Source organism: Saccopteryx leptura, chromosome 1 (assembly GCF_036850995.1).
Source record: "Saccopteryx leptura isolate mSacLep1 chromosome 1, mSacLep1_pri_phased_curated, whole genome shotgun sequence".
Lineage (NCBI taxonomy): Eukaryota > Metazoa > Chordata > Mammalia > Chiroptera > Emballonuridae > Saccopteryx > Saccopteryx leptura.
In genome coordinates this window covers 81,498,986-81,522,193 of record NC_089503.1, presented here as the reverse complement: position 1 = coordinate 81,522,193, position 23,208 = coordinate 81,498,986, and the positions used below count along the sequence as shown (strand labels likewise).

The window sequence follows — 23,208 nt, the reverse complement described above, 5'->3', positions numbered from 1 at the left end:
CTGACATTGTAGACAATATTGTTAGTTGCATGTGTACTTGAGGAGATGGGAGGAGAAACAGAATCCATAGCCTTGTAAAACCCTCCAAAGTTGCTGTTCCCCGAAGAACAGTTTGAAACCCTTGCTCTAGGGACTGAAAGCTAACTTACAGAGCAGAAATTTCAGGTCTGCCACAAAGAGCCCTTCTACCGTTGAAAAGCTTCTCTTTTAAGAAAGATTTCTCATTCCTTCCCCCCCGAGTTACCAAACTCTTCCCACTCCACCCTGACCCACTGACATTTTGTTCCTGGCCACTCTCCCACCTAAATGCTGCTTCTTTGCCCATGGAACTGTTCTTCTGTGCCAACCCATAATAAGTGTCCACCCCAGGGGCTAAGAATAGATGCAGTGTCCTGGTGACTTCAAAATTAGGTAACATCTGAAGGGTGAACTCTATGGTGACCACAAAACTCATTCTAATCATTTGAACCAGATTATAAACATATGATCAGGGTTTCCCTGGAGGGTGGAGGAGAAGGTTCCAAGCAAGCAAAGAAGAATGCCCTATTAAAAAGGAGGAAAAACCAGCTACTGTTCATAATTGAAAGGAACAAAGAAAAATGCTAATTCAAATACATGTTCCTGTATTTTCACACTCCACCTTTTAACATCTCCTCTCCTCGACCCTCCAACCCCCGACAAGTCAGTGCTGTCAGACAAGCTATAGTTCTCTCTAGCAAATAGATTTTATTACACTCATTTCTCTTTAATCTGCTTTCCTAGATTTGGATATGTGTTCATCTTTTTTATTTAATTTTTTATTTATTGATTGATTTTAGAGAGAGGAAAGAAGAGAAGGAGAGGTCCATCAATTTGTTGTTCCACCTATCTATGCATTCACCAATTGATTCTTGTATGAGCCCTGATTGGGTTTCAAGCCCGCAACCTTGGCAAATCGGGAAGATGCTCCAACCAACTGAGCTACCACCCAGCCAGGGCTTCATCTTTTAAATTAGTGTGTAACCTTGTGCAAGTCAATCTCTTAACCTTTCTGGGCAGTGTCTTCATCTTTAAAATGATGTTGGATAGAAGATCTTTAAGTTGCTTTTCAGTTTTCAATATTTGTAATAGTCTGGAGTAGAGGGATAGTGTAGACAGATCTCATGATAGATATTTCTTATCCCTAATTTGCCAGTTCCTTCCAGGGATTGCTGGGTTCTTTCTAAGGCATTTTTATCAGTTTAATGTAAAGTGGCATTACTTGGCTAGTACAGCCAAGAGTCAGCACATTATTTTTTCCATAAGAGTCCAGATAGTAAATATTTTAGGCTTTGTGGGCTAAAAATATGAGGTTTCTGTCATAGTTTCTCAACTTTGTTGTTGTAGGGTAGCCACAGACAATACATAAATGAAAGCGTATGGCTATGTACCAATAAAATTTTGTTTACTAAAAAAAGGGGGGGGGCCTGACCTGTGGTGGCGCAGTGGATGGGGCGTCAACCTGGAATGCTGAGATTGCTGGTTCGAAACCCCAGGCTGACTGGTCAAGGCACATAATGGGAGTTGATGCCTCCAGCTCCTCTCCCTCCCCCTGTTCTCTCTATCTATCTCTCTCACTCTTTCTCCTCTCTCTCTAATAAAATAAATAAATAAATAAAATCTAAAAAAAATGTCAACTTTAAAAAAAAATTGGCTCAGTGGTAGAGCGTCGGCCTGGCGTGCGGGAGTCCTGGGTTCGATTCTCAGCCAGGGCACATAGGAGAAGCAACCATCTGCTTCTCCACCCCTCTCCGTCTCCTTCCTCTCTGTCTCTCTCTTCCCCTCCCGCAGCCAAGGCTCCACTGGAGCAAAGTTGGCCCGGGTGCTGAGGATGGCTCTATGGCCTCTGCCTCAGGCGCTAGAATGGCTCTGGTTGCAACAGAGCAACACCCCAGATGGGCAGAGCATCGCCCCCTGGTGGGCGTGCCGGGTGGATCCTGGTCAGGCGCATGTGGAAGTCTGTCTGACTGCCTCCCCATTTCCAACTTAAGAAAAAAAATACAAAAAAAAGGGGGGGCGGCAAGCTGGATTTGACTGGTCATACCATGATTTACTGACTCTTGAAAGAACAGACTGGCAACCTGAAGATAAGCAATGTTTTATCCCTCAGTCTTTCTGTTTAAAAGGTGCATCCTGGATGATTTCCTGATCATTGTTTTGTTGTCATTGTTGTGTGTCAAACAAGAACTGTTCCATTATTTCAGCCACCCACTGCCACCTCACTATCCAGGCCCTGAATAAATAACTTAAGTGGCCCGGCCAGCTTGTAGGGGATCAGAAACAGTTAAGGCAACTTGTTTCTCAGGCATAGAGATAAACAAAATGGCTTCTTGAGGAGGCTGAGAAGACAAGTAGCCCAGAGGAACAGTTGAGCAGTTAGTTCACTGAGACAGGGAAAGAAGAGGAAAAGAGGGAAAGAGAGAAGGGGGAAAAGTTGAATTCAACAATAAACCAGTTTGTGAGATCTACTGTACAAACTCACCCAGCTGGGTACTTTATCTTGAGTTTGTTTTGCAAATTGCAGATGCCTAGCTCTGGAAGCCAAGAAAAAGAGAGGGCAGTCATCCCATGCCAAAACACTCTTATGGATCCCAAGCTACTTCATTTTTGTGGGGAAAAAAAAAATCATTATATATCCCCTTCTAAAATAAGTTAGGAGAAACAGAAATCCATATTACTCATATGCCTAGAACAAGACAAATATTTTTAGAGGTTATTTTTTTAATACTAAGAGAATAATACCTGCCAGATAACTCTGCTTGCTTTGTGAAAATTACTGTCCTAGTCAGCCCACAAAACTGCTTTAACAGTAAAACTGACTGAACTAAATGAGTCTTACCATTTCAACATACCTCAATGAAACCAGGGACATTTTTGTTTGCTGCTTTAGGACAGATCTAATTGGACCCCCTTCTACCTTTTGCTGAAATCAGCCCTGCTTGGCAGAACCCTGGCATTCCATTAAAACTAAAGGAAGAGATCATCCCAGCATTTTTTTTCAGTTAATATTTTTTTTTAAAGATCTCTTACTTGTTGACCATGATTTACAGACATTTTATCAAAGTAGAACCCCGGGAACCAGGCTTGTTCTCTGGTGTTTGTTGATTGAGACATGTAAGGTTCTTTTTTCAAACACATTGTTTATTTAAATATTCCTAAAAGTTCACTGACCTGTGGTGGCACAGTGGATAAAGCATCAACCTGGAACACTGAGGTCACCAGTTCAAAACCCTGGGCTTGCTAGGTCAAAGGCACATATGAGAAGCAACCAAAGAATAATTAAAGTGAAGCAACTATGAATGATAATTCTTGTCCCTCGCTCCCCTGTAAAATCAATAGATCAAATCTTAAAATAAATAAATAAATATTCCTAAAATTTTACAAAAGAGGGTATTGGTGAATTAGCTGTTAGGTTTGAAATAGTGGGTTTATTTCTCCCACCCAAGTACTAACCAGGCCAGACCCTGCTTAGCTTCCGAGATCAGATGAGGTCGGGCATGTTCAGGGTGGTATGGCCATATACTGGAGTTTATTTCTAATTTTTAAATCTGGACTTTTTTTTCAAAAAGGACTTCAACTGGCTTTAAGAGAAATATAGGTAACAACAAGGAGGACAGATCATTTTCCTCTAAGGAAAAGAAGTGCCCGTTTTAAATAGTTCAGATGATCCCTTAATTTTCTGATGTTCCCTTAATTTTTTTCAGGTTGAATAGACATAGTTTGCAATATTGTTGTGTTAGTATTTCACATGGTGACCCATGAACAAGATATTAAGTCACCGAAGTAACAAATTTGGAAAAACATTTTTTTTACCATATTTTCCAGACATTAAAAACATGCATCCAGCTTCCTATAAATTTAAATTAACCTTACACACTGCCACTTACTTGTGAACATGCTTTGATTGCCTCCATCTAAAAGGTTTGGTCATCGTATGCCTAATTTACCGATGGTCTCCTAACATCCTCGAGAACACTTAGCCAGTTAAATTTTCCATCAATAGTCCAGGTGGAAAAGTTGAAAGTATAGACAAGCTGTAGAGTTTCCAGGTGGGCTGTGTGAACTTCGATCCCCAAGGCCTAAAAGAATGCATGCTGCCTAGTAGATGCTCAGCAAGTATTTGTTGAATGAATGAACAAGAGTAGAGTGAAGAGGCCCTGGCCAGCTAGCTCAGCAGTAGAGCGTCGGCCTGGTGTGTGGAAGTCCTGGGTTTGATTCCTGGCTAGGGCACACAGGAAAAGCACCCATCTGCTTCTCCACCCCTCCCCCTCTCCTTCCTCTCTGTCTTCTCTTCCCCTCCTGTAGCCAAGGCTCCATTGAAGCAAAGTTGGCCCGGTACTGAGGATGACTCCATGGCCTCCGCCTCAGGTGCTAGAATGGCTCCAGGTACAACAGAGCAATGGACCAGATGGGCAGAGCATCACCCCCTGGTGGGCATGCTGGGTGGGTGGATCCTGGTCTGGTGCATGCCAGTCTGTCTCTCTGCCTCCTCAGTTCTCACTTCAGAAAAACACACACTAAAAAAGTGTAGACTGAAGATAATTCTAAAGACATAGCTTGATTATTGGTAGAATTGCTGTCATTGTTCTAGTAGTCCTGTGCTGGATTAGAACAAGGATCTGAGAAACTTTCACCATATTTCAGCACTGGTATACTGCTCAAAATCAGCTGCTTAACTAATACTGTAAAGGGATTTTAAAATCTCAAAGTCACACACATTCACATAGATGTGGAAACCTATCTATAAGTGCATATTAAATGTAAATTTATATTTAATCCCAAGAGAATAGGGCCAGAAGCCTACTTTGTAGATTAGCATAAAATACTATAATTTTATTAGTAAAAGCAGAAAAAAAAACAAATATACAAAATGGAAGATCATTCAAGTTCATTTGTGGCTACTATTCACTGCCACAACAATCTTTAAGTTCAGTATCTCTAGAAAACTGGGTTTTCTATCACGGAAAACACTACGTCAATGGAAATACCTAATTCATTCACAATCACATACACACACACACACAGAGTTTCATGTATGGGCTGAGGATATGCCATTTTTACCATAGCCTTCATATGCTCCTGAGGAGAAAATGAGTGTTGAGGGGAAACAGATGAATTCTATTAAGTCAAGTTCTCTATGGGCTGAGTGTAAGGCAGAGAGTGAGGCTGAATATGGAAACCAAAGCCAACACATTGGAGCATATTTTTCTTTCAAAATATTTTATGTACTAACGTTTGCACAACATCTTGGCAATGACAGCAAGCCTGTATAAGGAGGTGTTTTGTGTTTCATTGCTAACATAAGGGGGAAAAAATGTAGCATCAGCCAAATATTACTTCAATCATGAATTAAAAGAATGTGTATGGTAGAGTACATGGTAAGGCCCAGAGGCTAGAGGCTACAACGTTTAAAATTTTTCTACAGATTTCCAAAAGAGAATTTATCCCTTATTTTTATATCTGTTGGTGTTGTAAAGGAATGAAGCTAGATTTAGCACAGTGCATCTGTTTGATTAGAGAGAGAAAGAAATATGGTTACGTTTTCCTGGTATGCAGATCTTCTATAAATATTAGAGGAGTGTGGTTTTCCGGATTTCACTGGAAATTATTTTGATGAAGTTCACCAATGCAGCCAACATTAAGCACTGTTTTCTTTCTCTTCATTTACCCCTTTCTCCATACTTTTTTCATCTTCAAAAAATCAAAAACTGCCTAGCATGTAGTAGATATTTAGTAAAATTTATCAAATTCATTTATGAATGAATGAATGCATTGGTAACTAGACTAGGCATTAGGAGATCTAAACTTTAATTCTAAGGTACTAGTAAGCATCATACTACCTTAATGGAAATCATTGTGCATTGCTTTTTATTATAATAACTTTGAGTTCATATGTTGGGAAGTAATGTGTGTCCCTTAGATTCTTAGGTAAACTGTATATAAGCCAGAGACCATTACTTCAGATGCCTACATGGGCCAACCAAGTAATAGAAATGAGGAGAATGGATAGATATAATAAAATAGGGAATAGTAGGGACTGTGGCCAACTGAAGAGCATAGGGGCCAAACTGTATTTAAAACACAACGAGAGCCAAAGACACCTCACCTGCAAGTCAGGTATACTCACAACATAAGCTTCTTCGCAGGCATAATGGTTTTTTTGTTTTGTTTTGTTTTGTTGTGTGTTTTTTGTATTTTTTGTATTTTTCTGAAGCTGGAAACGGGGAGAGACAGTCAGACAGACTCCCGCATGCACCTGACCGGGATCCACCCGGCACGCCCACCAGGGGTGACGCTCTGCCCACCAGGGGGCGACCAGAGCCACTCTAGCACCTGGGGCAGAAGCCAAGGAGCCATCCCCAGCGCCCGGGCCATCTTTGCTCCAATGGAGCCTTGGCTTCGGGAGGGGAAGAGAGAGACAGAGAAGAAGGAGGGGGGGTGGAGAAGCAAATGGGCGCTTCTCCTATGTGCCCTGGCCGGGAATCGAACCCGGGTCCCCCGCACGCCAGGCCGACGCTCTACCGCTGAGCCAACCGGCCAGGGCCCGACATAATGGTTTCTAAACCATCTCTGCCATATGTAAAATAAAACAAAAATATGAAAATAAGAAACATATTAATTGCTAAAATTTACCAGGCACCTATTGAGTTCCTGTAACTGTTATGAATTTCATCAGGTCTAATTATGTCATTAATAGAATTACCTCCAATTTACAAATGAGGAAATTAAGGTATAATACTTTCTAAATGTATATTAGTTGCTCTATTAATAAGCAATTGGCTGTTAAAAAATTAAAAAAAAAAAAACAGTACAGCAAATAACAAAGTAACAGGACGCTGAGCTGAGCCCTTAACCCAAATGTAGGAAGCACACTCCAAAAGACAATCCCTCAGAGAACGACATTCACCTCATCTTTGACATTTCCAGGCAGCAGGATGGAGGTAATTGCACAGGTAGCTTGTGATCTACAAGGTAAACTGAAACCACTACATTTAAACAGCATTTTGCAATCTGCAAGGCCTGTCTCCCTTGCTTCACAGCAAACAAACCAGCAGACTGTTCTGTTGCTCCTTTTTGTTGAAATAACTTTAACAATTATGAGCGACTATTGTTAACTGTTAATTATGTACTGAGTATTTTGGGCATTGTATTATTTCCTCTAATTCTCACAGGGGCCCTGTGAAGTCAGCACCGTTGTACCTATTTTACAGAAAAGGAAATCAAGGTTAATGAAGCGGATTAACCTCTCCCCACTCACACAGCTAGTAAGAGCCAGAACAGGGAGAGAATTCACAGCAGGCCTGTCTCCAGGGCTCATGGTCTTGTCCATTTCATGGTCTTGCAAAGAAGGCTGAAAGAAAAGTCCATTTAATTTTTCTTTTTATGTTTGTAAACCATATATATATTTTTTAAAGACTTTATTCAATTTTCAGAGAGGAGAGAGAGGGAAAGAGGGAGAGAGAGAGAGAGAGAGAGAGAAGGGGGAGGAGCAGGAAGCATCTACTCCCATATGTGCCTTGACCAGGTAAGCCTGGGGTTTCGAACAGGCAACCTCAGTGTTCCAAATCTATGCTTTATCCCACTGCGCCACCACAGGTCAGGCTGTAAACCATATTTTTAAAACACAAAACCTTCTTTTCATACAGTCTTGCACTAAACTCCAAATTATAGAAAAGAGGGGACTTTATATTCAGGTTAAAGTGGAGAGTGGAGGGCCAACCACTGCCTCCAGGATATTTTCTCTCACCTTGGTTTCTCCAATCACTCTGGTTGTCTTTATACTTCTCTGACCCCACCCTTTTCTCCATTCCTGCCATTACTGTGGGTGGAGTAAACATTCAACACTCAACAATCCTCCATGCATTTCCTTCTCCATTTGCCCTTCAGGAGCACTCAACTCACAGATCTTCATCAGCTACCATCCTGTTAATGACGCTCACATGCTTGTCTCTCACCCCACACACCTAGTGGCTTGTAGGACATGTGGGATGAAATGTTTCCTGGAAGCCATGATGGATGTAAGGTTGAGAGAACTGACTTTCAATGGGCTCAGATGTGTTCAAGGATGCTTCCTTTAAGCTGCTTAGAGATGGCTTTAATTATTTTTAATTAACTGGTGAGGAAAACTGACCATCCACTCCCACCCAGTCCCACACTCTTTTCCTTCTCCCCAACATACCCCCTTCCATGTGCCTGATTGAGGGGCTCACCCCTGAGGGGAGAGCTCACTAAACATCTGCTTCATGGACAGACGGGTTGGCACAGGTTTAAAGTATGGAAGTCTTTCTCCTGGATGTTTCTCATCTCGGCTGCAAAACCGTAGAGCATGGTGATTGGAAACTGGAGCTCCGGAGTCAGACGGACCTGGTTTCCCGTCCTCCTCCACGATTTACCACTACGGGACCTCTCTGAGCAGAGGCTTCACAGCTGCAAAATTGGGATGATAATACTATACTGCTCATAAAAATTAGGGGATATTTCAAAATGAATATGAAGCAATAAAATATCCCCTAATTTTTGTGAGCTCCTGGTTTTGTTGGGGGGAGCAAATGAGAGAAGTCAAGTAAAGTGCTGAGCACAGAGTCTATCCTGCAGTAAGCTTCCGTTCATGGTCATCTTTAAGATTAGTTTGCATCCCTTTGCTTGTGAGGCAGTTGGTGAGCTCTGTAGCCCCCCGGGATTACTAAAGCAAGACCCTGCTTCCTACATTCGCAGACTTTATAAACTCAGCAGATAACTAAAGAAAGAGGAGAAAGGGACTTTCTACAAATGGAGTACCTACTACAACTTGTCAGGCTTCATGAGAGTTCCTTTATCTTTTTTAATCTCTTGTAACCTCACACAGTGCAGTTGGGGAATGAGAGTTGGATTTCATTGCTCCCGTATATCCCGTGTTTCTCAAAAAGCATTTGCTGGGCCAGTGAGTGTTTGGATCACAGATACCTGATCTACAGCCTTAGAATTTCTAGAGCAAGACCAGGGCTTCTGCTTCCCAAATGAGTATTGTAAAAGTGTGAGGACCTTAGACCTAGTACATGTATCATCATCTAAAACTTGATTCTACATTTGCTTATATTTTTATATGCAAGTACTTAATTTATTCCTTAATGAGATAACAGATTCTCCAAGGTGAGGGTAGTGTTTTCTTGTGACCCCCACAGTGTACAGCTCTAACACATCTTTGGGAATTAATGAAAATATTTGGCTGGGTTTAGCTTTTTGCCCTGCAGGGTCCTAAACCTGTCAATGCCTAAAAATTGGTAGAAACCTCAAATTAAAATACAGTTCATTAATACCCAATATTATTTAATATACAAAGTTAGTTCTTAATACTTTCTCATTTCGGTTGGGCACTCTTTTATTGATTCAGCACTGAGATTTCTGACTTACTGACCAGCGAACAACATTGACACGTCTCTGAAAAATTAACACGTCCTTTACAAGTTAGCAAGCGTTTATAAAACAGAAATCACAGGCCTTCCAGGCCTTCCTGCCTTATAGCAAGCTAGGCCCTTTCTGTTCAAAATGCTTCTTCAACTTTTAAACATATACATTCAAACCTAATTTTCATTGCAGGGTCAGCATTGATGTGTGCTAACTTTAGGGAAAAAGGAAGAACTTGTTACTTTATGATGTGTCTGTTCCTGAGCAATTGAGAGGTTTGCCATATGTTTTCATGGTAGTTTTCTTTGAGGTTCCATAAACGCCTTGTGGAATGTGGAGGTCCCACCATCAGAGTCCTGTGGGAGCTTTTCCAGTGCCCAAATGTCATTAACCCAGCTGCTTTAGTTGCTGTGATAAGCAATTATTTCTTCTACACTTAAAAAGCAATTCTCTGATCTCCAACCCATTAACCATGTTTGATCTTAACAAGATGAAAAATGTTCGGAATCTGAGCTTATGATCTCTGTGATACATTTTTCTTCTTTTAATTCACAGTAGCTTTCCCCCTCCTTTCTCTTCTTTAGGATCAACACTCTGTGGTAGGCCAGAGCACAGGCTCCTGTCCAAGTCCCAACCCCTGCTCAAATCCAAACACTGGAAGCGGTTACATGAACTCCCAGCAATCACTGTTGAATCAGCAACTGATGGGGAAGAAACAGACTCTACAGAGGCAGATCATGGAGCAGAAACAGCACCTTCTCCTGCAGCAGCAGATGCTGGTGGACGCGGTAACTTTCTCCTCATATCTACTGCGCGTACCCACTGGCCCAACTGAGGGAATTCATTATTTCCCATTTCTGTTTACTACCATTTTCTCTGAGCTTACTCATGTGACAGCAACACCGGTGTCCTGGCTATAAGAAAAGTTAATTCTATACGTGTGAAGTGCTTCAGGGAAGAAAAAAACTTGATTTACCAGCTGCTGGATAGTTGGAATGTGCAGCCCCTCGGCTAACGGGCCCTGCCCAGCCTGGGAATGTTTAGAACCACCAAGAAGGGCATTTGAATCAAGCAAAAGAGACTATCGTGTTCTGCAGCCTTGAGGGGCAGAAATAGTGAACAGAACGCGAATCAACCCAAATCCAAACTGATTTTAGAGATAAGAGTATTTTAAAAGCCAGCATAGAGTTTTATAACTTAAGATTTGGCTTTCAAAATGGAGCATCTCAGAATGGGGGATTTTTTTTTAAGAAAATTGAAAATCTACCTCCTACTTTTATCATATTGAAGTGGCCTTAGAGATAAGCAAGGCTGTGATTTCTCACATATTACCCACACATTAACCCTGAATCAGTATTCGTCTGTACATGCCATCTGTATTCTCAGACATACTCATATTCTCAACAGCTGATCCAAACTCTTTCTGCTTACTAAGACCCAGGCCTCATGTCCAAGTTTTGTTCTCTCCCCCTTCAAACTAATTGGCCAAATGAAAGAAGAAAAGGACAAAGTTAACTATCTCTAGATTGATAGAGCCAAGGAACCCAGAAAAGAGAAAAACAAAATTTAAAAAAAAGTTATACTGCCTGACCAGTGGTGGCACAGTGGATAGAGCATCACCTTGGGACACCAAGTTTCCAGGTTCAAAACCCCAAGATTGCCAACTTGAGCACAGGCTCACCAGCTTGAGCGCAGGGTCACTAGCTTGAGCCCAAAAGTTACTGGCTTGAAGCCCAAGATCACTGGCTTGAGCAAGGGATCACCAGCTTGGCTTGAGCCCCCTAACCCTCAGGGCACGTATGAAGAAGCAATCAATGAACCACTAAAGTGACACCACTACAAGTTAATGCTTCTCATCTCTCTCCCTTCCTCTCTCCCTCCCTCTCTCTCTCTCTCTCTCTCTCTCTCTCTCAATCTCTCTCTCTCTCTCTCATTCTCTCATTCTTTCTCTCTCTCAAAGAAATAAAATAAATAATTTATACCCAAGGAGCTTGGTTATAAGAATAAAAAAATCTAAGATGTGATAAGCTCTATAATTCATTCAGTAAATATTTAGTAATTTACTATGAGAATACAGCCATAAAGAAGTCAGACTCTGCATTTGTCCTTAAGGAACTTGGAGTCCACTAGAAATGCCAAATACATAAGCAATTGTAATGCATGTTATTAAATGCTATGATGTGGGAACTACCAGAAATAGTTCCAGGGAAGAAGTTATATCTGCTGAAGATCTGAAGGTGAAGTGGGAGATGGGGGTGGAGAGGGGGGTTTACAGCAAGAAGAACCAGCATATTCAAAGACTCAGAGACAGTGTACTACATACTAGTGAGCTGAGACATAGAATGTGCCCAAGGATAGGGAAAAGCCAGAAAATAAAGTTAAAGAAATTAGAATTTACATTGTCTGAAAAGTAGTGGAGAGGATGTTAATGATTTTAAATAAGGAAGCGCTAGATTCATATGTGCATTATAATAAACACAGTAAAGATACTGGTAATGGAGGAAAATATAAAATCCAGTTTAGAAGAGATTGCAGATAGTCTCCCAGAAGAGGTAAAATTTGACTTTGAAGAACTATAGCAGGGGTCCCCAAACTTTTTACACAGGGGGCCAGTTCACTGTCCCTCAGACTGTTGGAGGGCCAGACTATAAAAAAAAAAACCTATGAACAAATCCCTATGCACGCTGCACATATCTTATTTTAAAGTAAAAAAACAAAACGGGAACAAATACAATATTTAAAATAAAGAACAAGTAAATTTAAATCAACAAACTGACCAGTATTTCAATGGGAACTATGCTCCTCTCACTGACCACCAATGAAAGAGGTGCCCCTTCCGGAAGTGCGGCCGGGGGGGGGGGCGGATAAATGGCCTCAGGGGGCTGCATGAAGCCAGCGGGGCCGTAGTTTGGGGACCCCTGAACTATAGGGTTCTGATGGATAGAGTATGTGGAGTTCATCGTTCTAGGTGGAGGGTGGGCTGGAGACCAAAAGACACAGTCTATGTGTGTATTCACTGGTCAGTCTGAAATTGTATCATCAAATATTTAATACATAATGAAAAGTACACAGAATGTAACAATTATTTGTGCTTTTTAAGGAATGACAAATGAAATAAGTTTGGAATCCAAAGCATATGAGAAGAAATAGAAATAAATTTATTCGAATTTGACCTTGAGTATTGCCCTAAGCTTTAAGGTTTAAGGGAACCACTAACATCAAGGGACACATCTGATTTCTTCTGTAAATCAATTTTGAAAACTCCAGTTCTCTCATTCACTTACTCACTTCCATTTTTTTTTTTTTTACCTTATAAACTAAATAGCTTAGACACAGGGGAGTAGAAGAGAAAAATGCACAATCTAAGATTGACTTCCTGGTTTAAACTTGTTATTCCATCAATACTACACATTTGTTGAATTACAATATGCAGAGGTTGAATTTCTGGATTTTCAGCTCTCATTAAAAGGCAGCGACACCTTCCATGAGGGTCCTGTCCCGGCACTGGCCGAGCTCCCGTCAGCCCCAGTTGAGTCACCAGTGGGACTCATGCAAAGGGCAGTGGCATAAGCTGTGAGAGGTGAATGAGAACGAGGCTGCTGTCTTTGTGATTTTTAGAAACCACTCACATTTTTCTTGCTTGGATGCCATTGAGGTGCCTGCACTTTTTAGCATATCCAGGAAGAAACAGTCTTTGATACCTCTTTACATTAGCATATGCTTTGTAGTCATGTGTAGTCAGTTGGCAAGGCCAGACAGGCATCTAAATTGAGACATTTTCTCATGAAAGTGTGCTATCCTTACTCTCTATTCCTCTCCCACCATGAAGCACAAGGAGGAGAGTTGAGTGGTACTTGTTACAATGGGCATAATAATTATCAACACGTTTTGTGCACCTACCACATGCCAGGCTCCTTGCTGAGCTTTTTAGGATTAAAATAGTAATAGTAGTTACCATAGGAGTATAAGGGAAGTCCTAGAATTATCCACATTTTACATTTTGAGATGGCAAAAGTGAAACAGGACAGATGTGTGCCACAGAAGATTTTCTTTATATTGGGTTTTCAGGTCTAAGATATTGGCTTATCCAACATTCGTTGATAAGTTAAATTTCACAGAAGTCATCTGAGTGACATTTGTGAGTTTTCACTTTCACAGAATAGGAATGTTATTCTTTTGCAAATGAAGCAGTCTCCAGTGTTGGAGTCTGGTCCTTGGAACTCTTCAGCACAAAGTGGCAAACTGTTCGTACTGTGTTAGTCCATATGCAAGGCCATTAAATCTAACTCATTCATGAAAAAGTAGTTCAACAAACTCAAGTGTCCAGAGATGTATATGTTAACCCTTTGAGTAACCTAATTTAGCCCTCAGGGAAATAAAAAGTCAATAATTAAAGTGAATATATAAAGAATAATTGCAGATTTGAAATCTAGTCTTTAATAGGGAACCAGAGGCCTGATTGTTCTCTCTCTCTCTCTCTGTCTCTCTTACACACACACACACACACACACACACACACACACACACACACACACATGCCACATGAATCCTATTTTCTTTAATATAAACAGCAAAAACACCTAATTACATAAGGAAAATAATAGATGCTTTTGAAAAAGAGAAGATTTCAGAAAGTCCCATGCTTGGCACAAAAATTAAAACTGTCAGCTTGCACAATAGTTTACAACAGGAATGGTTGAACATTGCCACATTTGGGTTCATAGGACATCTCAAGCTGTTTTTTAAACATTTAGGGTTTGGGTAAAACCAAAAAGTTTCACCAACCACTTTTTCCCTTAATTTGTAAACCCATATTTAAAAGAAATGTAATCCATATGTTTCTGATTCATTTACACTTAGCTCATCAAAATTGTGTTTTATATGAATTACTTGATGCCCAAAAAACCCTGTGAGTCTTTCAAGTTTTTTTTTTTTCTTAGAAACAAGAATTTGAATTTGGTTTGTTGTTGTTTTAAGGCTGGGGTTTTTTTTTCTGTATAATAGATTTATTCTACTTAGAAAGTTTGGAATTTGATGGGAAACAGAAATACATGGTTTAAGTGGGTTCTAAGTGAGGCAGTCCACATTTGGCTCCCATCGAATTTACCCATCTATCTTATAAGGTTTTCTGCTCTATTTATTGACTTTTCTAGAATTATATTGTTCTCTGTCTACCTAGGCCTATTATTTTTGTCTTTGAAAGTAGAGGTTTCTTTGGAGTGCAATGAAGCAATTTTTAAAACTTCCCGATTCATACTGAGAAAAAAAAAAGGCAGCCCCTGATGTCCAGGACTGACATGACACTCATAGCCAGACCATTTTGTTCTCTGCTGGACATAAACAAGTTACAGAATGTTAACCTCAGACAGGGTTACTCTGAGACCATGATACATGAGACAAGAGATGGCCACTTCATAATTTTGTCTAAAAACTGATATAAACAAGGTCACTTTGCAACCCACAAAATACCAAAATCACCCTCTTTTGCTAAATGAATGACAGCTACTTCATTACTCAATCATATAATCACTTTCTGATAGTTTACAATCCAGAACAACTCCTCATTTTCTTTTTTTTCTTTTTTTTTTTTTTTTTTACAGAGACAGATAGAGATAGACCGGGACAGACAGACAGGAAGGGAGAGAGATGAGAAGCATCAATCATTAGTTTTTTGTTTTGACACCTTAGTTGTTCATTGATTGCTTTCTCATATGTGCCTTGACCGCAGGCCTTCAGCAGACTGAGTAACCCCTTGCTGGAGCCAGCAACCTTGGTCCAAGCTGGTGAGCTTTGCTCAAACCAGATGAGCCCGCGCTCAAGCTGGCGACCTCAGGGTCTCGAACCTGGGTCCTCCGCATCCCAGTCCAATGCTCTATCCCTGCGCCACCACCTGGTCAGGCACTCCTTACTTTCTTACACCCTCCCTAAATCACCCAATCAAAGCCCAGATCCTACAAGAGGTTCTTTCTAACAGGCTCCTATTGAGACACCACAGGGTCCCCACATTTGCATTCTTCCACACTACAACAGTGATAAACACAGCAGGTGTGTGTTCCTGATAGCCTTTGGCATTGACAAGATAAAAAGAATGTCCCTACCCTGGCCAGTTGGCTCAGTGGATAGAGTGTTGGTCTCACACATAAGAGAAGCAACCATCTGCTTCTCTTTCTCTCCTGCTCTCCCTTCTCTCTTTCTTCCCCTCCTGCAGCCAGGAATGTCCCCTATGTCCTCTCTTACCTCTCAATCTTTAGGATCTTTAGGAGTGCCTAAAGATCTAGAGATTGAAAGGAAGGTGACTCCAGAAGGAAGTAAAGAAGAGAGCCTTGAGAAATTTCTGTGCTTTGAGAATGGGGCATGGAGAAACAGAGCAGACAGGAGTCCTTATATGGGACGGCAGAAAGAGCCTAAGTTTTTTGACTCAGGATTTGGTTTTTATTCTACCACGCTGTCATTTTAGGCAAGTTACTTAGCCCAAGGAAGCTTCTATTTCCTCATCTATGAAGTGGGAATAACATACCTACCTTCAAGGGTTGTTTGTGAGGGGAAAAAATAAATTAATATGTATATAGTGCCCTTACCAATACCTGATACGTTATCTCCTGACATCTCCTTCTTTCTAGAGTTGCCAGATTTAGCAAATAAAAATACAGAATGCCCCAGTGTCCTGTGTTTTATCTGTAAAACTTATTCCTATGCCTTCTATAATCTGTGGGATCAGACCTATATACAGTTATAGGCGCCAAAGCATACCAGGTGTGCTATAAAATAAAACTATCATCTCAAAACTCGTTCAAATTTAGTCCTCACTCTAATCTAATTGCAAAATAAAGAAAATGAGAGTAACGACCAGATCCAAAACACATGTCAAATGTTAAGGAAAGTAGAAATTATACTTCCACGCAGGAAGTTGATTAAAATGGAATGGATATTTCTCTGAATTGAGACTACTAAATAAGGTCTATGATTTGCAACTGTGACTGCAAGACTGTTCTTATATTCTTTTTTGAATAACAAGTGAGAAAATAACAATGCAATTCAATATGTTTTCATTTGTGTTGTCAAGGAGAAAATTGCTCCACAAGATCAGATAAACAGACACTTGACAAGGCCACCCCCAGATTACAAAGACCAAAGAAGAAATGTGGGTAACATGCAACCAACTGCTCAGTATTCTGGTAAGTGTTCTCAAAAATTAATAGGAATTATATCTGTGGAAAGAAGAAAACTGTTTATTTTTTAATATTTCCTACTTTCCCCACCTCATGTTTCATTGCAACATCTTTCTTAGACTCCTTCGCTAGCCCCCATATAACTTTCAGATCAAGAACAAATTTGAATATTTTTAGTTTTCTCATAATTTCTTGCTTAATCTTGTCATGTATTTACATATTTCACTGATCTCCAAACTACTTCTGAGAGTTCAAAAAAGCTTAAATATTTTCTAACTGCTAGGTTCAACCATTCTCCTCCCAACAACATATCTTAACCAAGATTGTGTAAAGTAAGTAGAGATTTCTTTCTGAGTCACATTTGTAATGTGCTTAAAGCCCAATATTTTGATCTCCATCTTTGGGCTCATATACATAACATAGATGGTCCTGCTACCAAGAAAGAACTAATAAGCAAGTTAAGTCTTTATGAAATCTCTCAGAATTACCAAAGCTGATTGCATTTCAAATACAAAACAAACTTCTTAATAGGTGATAGACACTACCCCTAAAACGTTTCTCCTCTTACCTCTGAACTCCAAAAGGACTTCTCCCAAACCTAGCTTTGCTGGTCCGGCCTTCTATTCACCATCTATTCAAGTTCCTTCTGCCCAGAACTCACTACACTTTCTCATGTGAATTAAGCTTGTCCTGAGTTTCCCAAGTTCTCTCTGCTTTACCTGTTACCTTCATCTGTTTGGGAACCCACAAAAGGAGATTGCTTAAAGAAAGAGGGGCTGTGAATACTCCTGTTTGTCAGTATGTTCTGGTCCTGTTAGAAATATGTTGTTCTAATTTATGTCAAAATTTCCAAATGCACCAAATTGCCTCTTTCCACTAAAATTAGGAATGGGCTAAACTCTAAGATTAGTTTGCCTTGGGGCAAAAACAGGATTCTCAAGTTGATTCTGTCCTCAGGAGATTGAAAGACAAGATGGGTTTTATTTGGAACACGACTTCAAATACCTGTCAGTGGATTTATAAGAAGCTCCCTTTGAAATATTATACAAAATTCAAGGTGGATGCTTGGGCTTTTATTTTCCTACTCGTATAAAAGAATCCCAGAGGAAAGTGGTCAAAGGCTAGCTTGTTGGCTCTGCCATGTTAGCAGGAATCTAGGCTTCTTTGTCTTTCTGCTCCTCCTTCTTTAGCATGTGGCTTCCAGTCAAAGGATTGCTTGTGTCCATCACACCTCCAGTATTCATGTCCATATTCCAGATAGAAAGATGGCAGAAGGGGGAAAGTAACATGGCCTCCCAAAGAGTTTGATTCCATTATGTAAAGCCAGTATCCACTGCCAAGGCCACTACTACCATCACAGCAGCCCGGCCCATGCAGGTTTGCATTGGATTCGGACAGTCGGTAAAGAAACAACGGAGCCAAAAACTGGTGGGCCATCGTCTTTAATCCTAGCTTGCACCCGGCGGGCAAGTAAAAACACACACTGGGCTCCAAAACCCACTCACATTCAGTGCTCACAAAGCCACTGACTTATCCGAGTTTCCTAGAATCAAAGGTTTCTAGCTCACCAGCCTTATTCTCCTCAGTTCCCCATCTCCTTCCTTATCCCAGATACAAACTCTACACAAACTGGCATCTCACTCAGCACTCCGCCATCTTGGCTGCTTCTCCTGGCCACATGGCCTCTTTCTGCTCTCTGCTCTGCTCCCTCTGCTCTCTCATGCTAATCATCCCAGGAACCAAGAGCACAAGCTCCCACTCTGTCCCCATTTTATAGTGTAGAAATCCAAACTCTTAATCCAATATACAAAATAGGGAAGTCTCTAATACAAAGTCACTTCTCTGAGGCATGATTGGATTGTACCACCCCACATCAAAAAAGGGTGGGAAAGGCTTAATCCCAAAACCAAGCCCCAGGCTGCAACGATCCCCAACACACATTAATATCACCTGGGCAACGGCCTCCACGTGGGCAGCGCCACTTTAACAAAGTGAGCATAATACATTTTATCTGCCCAACACATTAAAAAAAGAAAAAAAGCTTTTGAAAAATTTTATTGCGGTAACAATGGTTAATAAATAACATTATATAAATTTTAGGTGTACAAGAGTATTTGATATTTGTATACTTTATTGTATGCTCACCACCAAAAGTCTGGTTTCCTTCTATTACCATGTATTTGACTCCTTTTACCCAGGTTATTCCACCCCTAACTCTCTTTCCATCTGGTAATCACCATTCCATTGCCTCTATCTATGAGTTTGTTTTGTGTTGTATTGTTCGTATGTATGGTACTTTTTGATTTATACTCTACATATTAGTGAAATTATGGTTTTTGTCCTTCACCATCTGAGTTATTTTACTGAGATCCATCCATGTTGTCACAAATGGCAATATTGCATCTGTATTTATGGCTAAGTGGTATTCCACTGTATATAGACAGGGTGGGCCAAAAGTAGGTTAACAGTTACGACTACACAAAACAGAGTTCATTTTTGTGTTATTTTTTAATTATTGTATTACATATTTTCCCTATGAACAACTGTAAACCTACTTTTGCCCCACCCAGTGTATATACACGTTTTCTTTCTACACATGTCCATTGATGGACACTTAGATTGCTTCCACATCTTGGCTATTGTAAATAATGCTGCAGTGACCATGACTCAGATCCCTTTTAAAACATAGATTTCCTGGACTCTTACCTAGTAACTTCTCCCTTTATTCAGAATTAATTCATATGAATCCCTCTTTCTATCCCCTAATCAACAAGAAAATTTGAGAACTGTGGTTTTTCAGCTGGGAACATTACTACAAAATCAAGGCTCTGTTCCTAAGGAAGACAGGGAAGTTGGATCTTTGGTAGGCGCTTAGAATTCTCTTCCACAGTGGACACTTTCCTAAAGAAGGGGTCCTCATCATCCAACCACTGATCCCCAAGTGGGTAAGAATCACTGCCCTAGAGTTCTAGAGTGTTGTACTTCCGTGTCTTCTGAGAATGAAGCAACAAGCACAACTCTTTTATCATGTATATCTTAATCTCAATACAATAATAATCACTTTGTTAACATATGAATATGAGAAATGATGGATGAAAAGCACCTGGAACAATTTCTACCATGTATTAGGAGCTTCTAAATATAAATTGTGAATAATATTTTGTGATCTTTATGAAAATTCTCTCTACTCTGGTTGTTTAAACATACTGCTCTCCTCATAAACCTTTATGTTAAAGTAAGGGTATGATTTTTAAAACCTCTGAATTATTTTTTCATAGCATTTTCATAGTGTAATGTCCCGTCTTTTGAAACCTTTGGATACCAAGATGATGTTGCTTAACCTCATTAGCAGTGTGTAAACTCTGAGTTATTGTTCAAGTATCTCCTACCTAACTCTTACCCTCTTCATCAAACACTTATTGCCGTAGTGCAGGGCCCAACACTAAGCCTGCAGATACAGGATACTGATCCTGCCTTCATGGGGTATGTCGTCTAGTTGGAAACATATTTGAAACAAATGGCAAGGCCTTCAGTCTCCCGGATTGTGTACCACGCTAGCTGTCATCAGGCAGTGAGGGACTTTCTGGGGCTACAATGGCAGCTGTGCTCTCCTCATACACTGCCATCCTGATGTTGACATGTGTGTCTAGTTCTCCGTTTTCAGTATCTCTGGTTCTCTGGAGGGAGAGTATTTTAAAAGAGTATCTTTCTTTTCTTTTTTTTTTTTTAAGATTTGAACTGTTTTATTTATTGTGGGTTTTTTTACAATTTAAAATTTTTTATTTAGAAATTAAATTTAATGGAATGACATTGATCAATAACTTTGCTTCCATTTCTCATTCACTCTTTCATTCATTCAATAAATATCAATTGAATATATACTTTGCACTATCTACTACACTGGGAGAATATGACAGTGAACAAAACAGGCAAAATTCTTTCCCCGTGGCTCTTATCATCCAGCACACACTTAAAAAAGATCTTTCTGACATCATACTTTTGTTTCTCAAGATGTCTTCTCATGATGACTTCAAACTCCCCAATCTAGGATAATTTCAATGTGTTGATTAATTGCTACCTGTTGTGTAGAGTCTTTCTGTTCAGCAGCCCATCACTGGATGGTCCCACATCCAATGATAGGTGGGTCCTTGGAGGCTCCATGGATTACTCTATATAAAGGCTAAGTGCTAAATGAAAACTTAAAGAGCAAATACTACTGAAGAGAGGAGTCTGGACTATCAGGGGAAGTTTAAGGAAGGAACTTGGCCTGAGTCTTAAAGAAAACAAAGGGCTCAGTGAGGCCAGAAGGGCCATCAGATGAGAGAGAAATGTCATGAGCAAAGGTAGCTCATGCTGTATGAATTACAATGCAATAATAATGGTGCCTCCTGGAGCAGAAGGCTTTCTATATAGCAATGACCACTGAAGCACTGATTACAGTGAATTCCAAATGTTTAAACAGGTAGGAACTTACCCTTTGGACACGGGAGCCAATTATGACAGTGTCTTGAATAGGGATGATGTAGATAAAGAATCAGACATAGTTTTCAAAGCCATAGGTTTGGCCTTGTTAAGTTATTCCAAAGTGCTGGAAGAAAAAAAAAAGAGATAACCTACTGGTATGAACTAATATAATTGTCTTTTTTCCTTAGGTGGCTCATCAACAGTGAGTTTAAACTCTAACCAGACTTTGGCAAACCCAGTTTCAACACATACCATTTTAACTCCAAATTCCAGCCTTCTGTCTACTTCCCATGGAACAAGAATGCCATCATTATCCACAGCAGTTCAGAACATAGGGATGTATGGAAATCTTCCTTGCAACCAACCTGGCACATACAATGTGACTTCAGGAATGAATCAATTGACCCAACAGAGAAACCCCAATCAATTGATAGCAAATCAAAACAACCCTCTAATGCCACGGCCACCTACCTTAGGGCCCAATAATAATAATAATGTGGCCAGTTTTGGAGCTGGACCTGTTGGCAATTCGCAACAACTGAGACCAAATTTAACCCATACTATGGCAAGCATGCCAGCACAGAGAACATCAAACGTAATGATCACATCTAACACAACGGCACCAAACTGGGCCTCCCAAGAAGCAACAGCCAAACAGCAGGAAGCACTGAAATCTGTAGGAGTCCTCTTTCCCACAGGTACACCTGCAGCCTATACTCCAAACCAGTCATTGCAGCAGGCGGTAGGCGGCCAACAATTTTCCCAGAGGGCAGTGGCTCCTCCCAATCAGATAACACCAGCAGTGCAAATGAGACCTCTGAACCAAATGGGCCAGTCATTGAATGGACAAACCATGGGTCCACTCAGAAGTCTGAATCTTAGACCCAATCAGCTAAACACACAGATTTTGCCTAATATGAACCAGTCAGGAACAGGTTTGAGCCAGTCAAGGACAGGCATAAGCCAGCCACCATCTCTGACACCTGGCAATTTCCCTTCACCCAACCAAAGCTCCAGGGCTTTTCAAGGAACTGACCATGGCAGTGACTTAGCTTTTGACTTTCTCAACCAACAGACTGATAACATGGGCCCTGCTCTCAACAGTGATGCTGATTTCATTGATTCTTTATTGAAGACAGAGCCTGGTAATGATGACTGGATGAAAGACATCAATCTTGATGAAATCTTGGGGAACAACTCCTAAAGGATAAAAGAGAGACCATTCACCAACTCCAAGCACTAAAAGGCAGTATTTTACAAGGACTTCGGAAAGGCCAATGGTTGACTTTTAGTTGGAGTACATGAAGATACCATGGCTTAAAAATGGAAAGCAGAAAGTAACTGTGGTGGTGAACTTTTGGTCCAAATGTGTGTTTTAAATCTCAAACCTGAAAGCAAAACATTGGGATCACGTTTCCCTGTCTAAACTCCAGGACACAGTATCCAGTTTATCCAAACAGAACTGTGATGTTGATGTGTAATTAGCTGTGTAAAATAGGCTTCCCAAGTTCCTTTCCCCCCTGAAAGAAAAGTAATCCAACTTGTAGCTTGTTTAAACCCCATGTCATTGTGGAGGTATTAGTTCCGAGCAACAAGCAACAAATCCCTTAATTTGCTTTTATAGATATGTGTGGTTTAATCTTTCCACTTTATCTTTTCATTTAGTTTTCCTAAAATGTCCTAGATTGAAAGTTATAGGTTTGAAGTAACCAAACACTGTCCTAAGAAAAACTAGAGAACCTAGAGAACATCCAGTGACTTGTAGGGTATCTTCCCCAGGCTCTCCCTCACTTTGTGAGTTTTCCCATGTACCCTATACTTCAGTAAGATGCTGTGGCTAGTGATGAAACATGAATGCAGAGGAGTCCAACTCTATCTGGGCTTCTACAGCCAATTTCTGAATCCATTTCCAAGTCTTAGATACAATCACAACCTGTCCAAATCATACTGAAATATTAGTGCACAAATGTCTACATCAGATTTCACTATTTAAAAAAGAAAGCACCCCACTGGGCATTGCTATAAAGGAGATTTATTTGGCCACAAATAACCTGGGTTGTTGCTTATTATAATGATCCCTGCTGGCTAGTTTTCAGGCTGAGTGAAATTGAGTCTGGTCCTCCCTGATTATTTTGGTGGCCAGAGACTAATTTGTAAGAAGAGGAAATTTGGA

General features: G+C 40.4%; 1 protein-coding gene across 1 annotated transcript in view; it reads left to right on the top strand.

Moving 5' to 3' along the window:
* MAML2 (mastermind like transcriptional coactivator 2) overlaps positions 1 to 22,994 on the top strand; it is a 352,070-nt gene extending 329,076 nt beyond the window's left edge. Inside the window, exons 3-5 of the mRNA XM_066371136.1 lie at positions 9,987 to 10,190; positions 16,466 to 16,577; positions 21,224 to 22,994. Of these exons, the coding sequence (XP_066227233.1) occupies positions 9,987 to 10,190; positions 16,466 to 16,577; positions 21,224 to 22,239 (1,332 nt within the window). The 3' untranslated portion in view covers positions 22,240 to 22,994. The remainder of the gene's footprint in view (positions 1 to 9,986; positions 10,191 to 16,465; positions 16,578 to 21,223) is intronic.
* Positions 22,995 to 23,208: the final 214 nt, after the last annotated feature.